Below are 7225 nucleotides of genomic sequence, written 5' to 3'. Positions count from 1 at the left end.
TTAGAAGGAGTTCTACTAATTCATTCGCAGCCATAAAAGCAAAATTTTGTGATCTTCGCTGGAATATGACATTACAAATTTTCACACGCCAAGATACCGTTGAATAGGAGTGATCTTTCAACTCTACGAATACTCTTTATAGTCATTCTAAATATTATGAAAATTTTCACTTTATTTTTAAATATTAGAAAAAAGGGTCCCGACTATGAATGGCCTAACCGATCGATCCACAACTGTGGCTGGTTTGGTCAGTTCGACCTTAACCAGTCTAGCTAGTCAGCCATGGTTAGCCAATGTCTTACACTCGTCCAAGTTTCAAAAGGAGAAAAGAACAATAATGTTTACAAAAGAGGAGGAGGGACATTGGAGGGGAACAAATGTTTATCCTTATGTTAAAATAGGTAAGCTCTAAAAAAATTTGAGAGAAAAGTTTAAGTATGTATTTGATAATCATTTCGTATTTAATTTTTTTAATTCAATTTCATGACCTTTTTTTTTTTTTTTTTAAAAAAAAAGTGAACTATTCATTTCTATCTTAAATCATATTTCTTTAATTTGAAATTTTTTGTAGTTTGGTTATGATATAGGTATGTTACAGTTGGATTAAATCTAAAAAACAGCTTAGGTTTTTGGACCTAGATCTAACTGGGTTTTTGTGTGTGTTAAGATTAGAGAGGAAATGCAGGAGAGAAACAAAAGATGAGCAAACGTGACCAGTCCCAAATCGGAAAAAATAATAATTTTTTTTCTTCTGAATAATATATAATCTTGAGCATCTCCCTCCTAATTGTCTCTCTACCCTTAATATTTTAGTTTAAAAGCGAGGGATTAAGCAACTGTTGGGGTCACACTTTGGATTAACATTGTACATTATACATAGCTTGCTTCACTTCACTAAAAGATAGTGGACTTCTCGTTCATGTGCTTTAGATATGCCTCAAGCAGCTGTTAAAAACTATTCTTTCAATAATTTGGCCGCACGTTTGCAAAAATTGGTTTCTTTAGAACTTTTTATTTTAACGAAAAAAACTTAGGTTGATAATTTAATTCACAACTTGCCACCAGGTCCACCAAGGAATAAGAAATCTACCCATATATATTTTCACAGGCATGATGTTCTTAACCCTTCCCCGTGTTTTCTCTGTCGGTAGGGCAATCGATTAAGTTGATATAAAATTGCAAGCATTAGTAACCACCTCAGATGGTCAATACAGCACGGAATGTTGCACTAAGTTAATGGTAAAATGGCCTTCTTTTAATAATTCATTTATCTCCTAGTACCTAGTCAAGTCTTGTTTGACAACAACTTCTATAGGGCTTAAATTATAAATTCCATATTAATAATGTGCTTAATTATGGTTAAAATGAAATATTTTTCAGACCTTTATTTAGTTTTCTTTAATTGATGTATTATAGGAGAAAAAATTCGGACTCAAAATCTTAATTTTAAGAAAAATACTCTAAACTAATTGATTTAACAAGCTCATGATTATATATTTTTTTTAAACAACGATATTATCTACACTAAGGGAAGAAAGTGAGCTTAACCTCATAATGAGCTAGCAATAATGTTATTCAAATTTACCTTTGGCAAGAATCGAACTTAAAATCTCACACTTACAAATGAAGAAAAATATCACTAGACTGTATTACTAAGTGACAATAATATTTATTAGTTCCTTTGTTTTTCTCTTTATTAAAACACCTTCACACATACCAAATTAGGGCACGACTTTCATCTTCCAATCAAACGGCCGGTCAAAGAATTTTCTAGGCTAGTAATGAATATATAAACGGTTATAAATAGGTAAAAGTTAAAAAAATAACTTTTGTTAGGGATAGGAGCGAGTCTGTTGCAAAATATTACACAAAATGATTGCAGATTAGAGAGAGAAAAGAGGATACTGAAAATATTCTAACTTATCTTTCTTTTCTTATTGATTTTGTGTCATATCTTTTGAACACTCGTAGTGCTCTATTTATAGATTAACTACTTTGAAAACTTACAAACACTTCACTATTTAGCATATGAATCTTTATTGTATACATGTGGGCAAACATACCCACTGTTTACAACACTCCCCCTTGGATGCCCACATATCAACATCAGTTGCCTCGTTAAAACCTTGCTTGGAAAAACCCTGTGGGAAAAAAACCATAGCGAAGGAAAAAGAGTACAACTTTTACCTGGATTGTTGATATGGTGTTAAGCATGCTCATGTTGCCTCGTTAAAACCTTGATAGGAAAAACCCAGTGGGAAAAATCCTAATCGAAGGAAAAAGAGTACAACATACATGTATTATGGATGCTCCCCCTGATTCCGCATTCTTCAAATTTGTAAGCCGACGTAATCTGATTCCCTGCACTAACTTTTGAAATGTGGACTTTGGTAGAGATTTGGTGAACAAGTTTGCCAAATTTTCATTGGAACGGATTTGTTTGACCTCGATCACTTTGGCCTTCTGAAGCTCATGTGCACTGAAAAATCTTGGAGATATGTGTTTAGTTTTATCGCCCTTGATAAATCCTTCCTTCATTTGGGCAACACAGGTTGCATTATCTTCATGGATGACAGCTGGATTGTCTGTCTTTGAAGGTAAACCACATGAATTCCGGATGTGATGGATCATTGATCTTAACCAAGAACATTCACGACCTGCTTCATGTAAAGCAATTATTTTTTAGTGATTGGAAGATGTAGCAACTAATGTTTGCTTTGTTGATCGCCATGAAATTGCAATATCTCCATTAGACAAAACACATATCCATTTTGTGAGCAGGCTTTGTGCAGATCAGAGAGGAAACCAGCATCTGCATATCAAACAAGAATCTGGTCATTTGTGGATTTCTCTGAGTAGAAGAGACCCATGTCTATTGTTCCACGAAGGTATCGCAATACATCTTTGATTCCCTTCCAATGACGAATTGTTGGAGCAGAGCTATACCTTGCTAACAAGTTGACTGAAAAAGCTATATCTGGTCTAGTGCATTGTGCTAAATACAATAAAGCACCTATTGCACTCAAATATGATACTTCTAGACCAAGGACCAGTTCATCATCTTCATTTGGACGGAATGGATCTTTCTTAATGTCCAAAGAACGAACGACCATTGAGGTGCTAAGTGGATAAGCCTTGTCCATGCCAAATCACTTCAGTATTTTTTCAATGTAAGTTGATTGATGGACCAAAATTCCATTAACACAATGCTCGATCTGCAGGCCGAGACAATATTTTGTTTTCCCAAGGTCTTTTATTTCAAATTCGCTTTTCAGATATTCAGCAGTTTTATTGAGCTCTTCAGGGGTTCCAATGAGTTTTATATCATCGACATATATTGCCACTATAGCAAATCCAGTATTTGATTTCTTAATGAACACACAAGAGCAGATGACATCGTCGGTATATCCTTCTTTAATCAAATACTCACTGAGACGATTATACCACATTCGTCCAGATTGTTTCAGTCTATATAATGATCGCCTTAATTTGATTGAGAACATACCTCGTGGTTTGTTAGTTGCTTCAGGCAACTTAAGTCCTTCTGGGACTTTCATATATATCTCAGTATGTAATTCTCACATCCATAAGTCGCATGTCAAGTTTTTCTGAAACCACCAAACTTATTAAGTAACGGAACGTAATTGCGTCCATTACAGGAGAGTATGTATCTTCATAATCAATTCCAGGTTTTTGTGAAAAACCTTGTGCAACGAGTCGTGCTTTATATCTTGCAATCTCGTTTTTCTCGTTGCGTTTCCTTTGAATACCCATTTGTAACCCACATGGTTTACACTAGGCGGGGTTTGGACTATTGGTCCAAAAACATTTCGCCTTTCCAAGGAATTTAATGCCTGGATTGCATCTTTCCACTTAGGCTAATCTTGTCTTTGTTTGCATTCTTCAACAGAGCGGGGCTCAATGTCATCGCTTAATATAATTTCAGTGGCTATTGCAAATGCAAACATGTCGTCGATGATTATTTCATTTCGATCCCACAATTCATTAATACATGCATAATTTATGGATATTTCTTTGCTTTCACGTACTTCTGTCTCTTCAGGGACATATGTCTCATCAAGGACATTTTCTTTTTCTGGAAGTACAGAATTAGGAATTGTGGATTTATCATTCATTTTCTTTTCTTGAATGATTGCATTTGGTTTCAACTGTGCCCTCATCCTTCTCTTTCGAAGGGCTGAATCTTTTGAACCTGAGGGTCTACCACGCTTCAAGCGTGCACTAGATGAATCATTCGCTTCCACTTTATTTTGTCTAACAGGGACATTAATTCTTGCAGGTGCATGTGTAGCTGGTATATGTGACTTTGTCACTTTCGAAGCATCATTAAATGCATTTGACATTTGATTAGCAATACTTTGAAGAGGAACGATCATTTTCACTTCATTTTCACATTGAATGCTTCGCAGATCAAAATGAGACAACGTGGGAACAACCCATGTCAGCTCTTGCCGTTCTTCTGGAGCGATCTTTTCTCCCCCTAACGATGGGAAAACTGTCTCATCAAAATGACAATCAGCAAAACGATTGTAAACATATCACCTGTTAAGGGTTCCAAATATCTAATGATAGATGGTGAATCAAAACCCACATAAATTCTCAGTCTACGCTGAGGTCCCATTTTAGTACATTGTGGCGGTGCAATAGGCACATAAATAGCACAACCAAAAACTCGTAGATGTGAAATATTTGGTTGATGTCCAAACATGAGTTGTATTGATGAATATTGGTGGTTGGCTATGGGTCTCAATCTAATTAATGATGCAGTATGTAAGATGGCATATCCTCATGCAGAAACTGGCAATTTCGTTTTCATGAGTAGAGTGCGGGTTATTAATTGAAGCCACTTGATAAATGCCTCTGCTAAACCATTTTGAGTATGAAAATGAGGAACAGGGTGTTCAACATCAATGCCCAGTGCCATACAGTAATCATCAAAGGTTTGAAACGTAAATTCACCAGCGTTATCAAGTCGGATTTACTTAATAGGATGATCTGGGAACTGTACTCGCAACTTTATTATTTGAGCAAGAAGTCTCGCAAAAGCTACATTTCGAGTAGACAATAGGCAAACATGTGACCATCGGGTAGATGCATCAACCAGAACCATAAAATATCGAAATGGTCCACAAGGTGGTTGAATAGGCCCACAGATATCCCTTGGAATTCTGTGCAAAAATGATGGGGATTCAACATCAACCTTTAGTTGTGATGGTCTAGTTACCAACTTCCCTTGAGAACAAGCCTTGTAAGGGATATCATTTAAGGTAGTAATGTGTCTGCTCAATAATGGACGTCCATCAGAGTTGGCAATGATCCTACGCATCATGGTAGATCCTGGATGACCCAGACGGTCATGCCAAAGCTCGTAAACTTTTGAATCTATGAACTTCTGGTTCATGACAGCATGTACCTCAATTATCTTTATGTATGTATAATACAATCCACTTGATAAACCATGCAACTTCTCCAATATACGCTTCTGGGTATCATTAGAGGTAATGCATAAATATTCCGCATTTTCTGCACTTTTCCTTTCAATGTGGTATCCATTTAGACATATGTCTTTAAAACTCAACAAATTTCGAGTGGATTGAGTAGCGTACAACACATTCTGTATGAACAATATTGTTCCATTTGGTAACATAATCTGGGCTTTTCCTGAGCCTTCAATTATATTTGATTGCCCTGATATTGTTGTTACATTTACTTTTGCAAGTACCAAGTTCGAGAAATACTTTCGATCTCGAAGTATTGAATGCGTGGTTGCGTAGTCTGCAAGATAAAAATCTCGCCCATTGCTCTTGTTTTAAGAATAACCATAATTTTTAACCATGTTCTCTGAGTAAAGAAATTACAGTTAAAAAGCAGTTTATTCATACTGGCATACAACTTTTATTGAATTGAAAATGCGAGCATTAAACCACAAGTACAAATAACAAGAGTACATTAAACATAAATGACTCAATCGGACCCATAAACTTCATTTCCTCTTTCAATAATAAAGTTTGAAACATCCAGGTGGGTTGTGTTCAACTGTCGTGATAAATTGGACACTAGATCAGGTATTTCCATTGGTTGAGCCTGGTCGAGGAAATTGGTCTCAACACCCTTCTCCTTGAGGGAGGATTGATATAGATCCACCAGATGTTTTGGGGTACGACAGGTATACGCCTAATGCCCATTGCCACCACACCTATAGCAAACTCCTTCAGGATTTCTAGGAGTGTTCATATGAGCTTGGCCTTTCTGGCGATTTGCATTCTTAAAACTCGGACCTGTATTATGCCTTGGAACTTGGTTGTGAAAATGGACACCATGGTTTTTGCCTTTCCTATTCCACTGTCCTCGCTTGTGGCCATGTCCTCGTTTGTAATTATTGCCACGAGAGGATGTGGTATTCCCTTCAAGGGAAGCAGCATTCACTTCTGGGAATGGTGCAGATCCAGTAGGCCAGGACTGATGATTCTTCATCAGAAGATCATTCTTTTGCTCGTCTACAAATAGTACAGATATCAGCTGGTTGTACTCAGTAAAGCCTATTTCTCTATACTGCTGCTGCAGGAGCACGTTGAAGGCATGAAATGTGCTGAAAGTATTTTCCAGCATATCTTCCTCAGTTATTGTTTCTTCACAAAGCTTCAACTGGGACTAATTCTGAACATTGCTCAATTGTATTCAGCCATCGTCTTGAAATACTGGATCCTTAGATGAGCCCACTCATAACGAGCCCTTGGAAGAATTGTTGTTTTCTAGTGATTATATCTATTTTTCAGTGCCTTCCAGAGGGTTAATGGATTTTCAACTGTGAGGTACTCGTTCTTCAATCCCTCATCAAGGTGGCGATGGATAAAGATCATGGCCTTCGCCCGATCTTGAAAGGATACACTAGTATCCTCCTTGATGATTTCCCCAAGATTTCCTGCCTCCAGATGGATCTTGGCATCCATTACCTAGGTAAGGTAGTTCTTTCCAGTAATATCCAGGGCAACAAAATCAAGATTTGCCAAGTTCGTCATTTTCTTTTCTGAAAGAAAAATGAGGTGTGTAAGAACTTGCAATAATATGTATTCTGGAGGAATATATTGTTAGAACTTCTGGTTCTTACAAATTTTGATATTCAGGCCAAAATGATAAGTACTCGAAACTTCAAGCTCAAGATATACATGATTAATGAGAAGGGTGATTGTACCGCACCATTCTC

The 7225-nt window shown here is 36.7% G+C and overlaps 1 protein-coding gene across 1 annotated transcript; it reads right to left on the bottom strand.

The window, feature by feature from the left end:
• Positions 1-6195: 6195 nt before the first annotated feature.
• LOC137712236 (uncharacterized) lies at positions 6196-6971 on the bottom strand. Its single transcript, XM_068451346.1, has 2 exons — positions 6801-6971; positions 6196-6579 (listed from the first exon to the last, which is right to left on the bottom strand). Exons 1-2 carry the CDS (start codon positions 6969-6971, stop codon positions 6196-6198), a joined length of 555 nt encoding a protein of 184 aa, XP_068307447.1.
• Between the last annotated feature and the right edge of the window lie 254 nt (positions 6972-7225).

This window comes from Pyrus communis, chromosome 13 (assembly GCF_963583255.1).
Source record: "Pyrus communis chromosome 13, drPyrComm1.1, whole genome shotgun sequence".
Lineage (NCBI taxonomy): Eukaryota > Viridiplantae > Streptophyta > Magnoliopsida > Rosales > Rosaceae > Pyrus > Pyrus communis.
The sequence above is the reverse complement of the archived record's forward strand: the minus strand, read 5'-3'. Positions and strand labels throughout refer to the sequence as shown.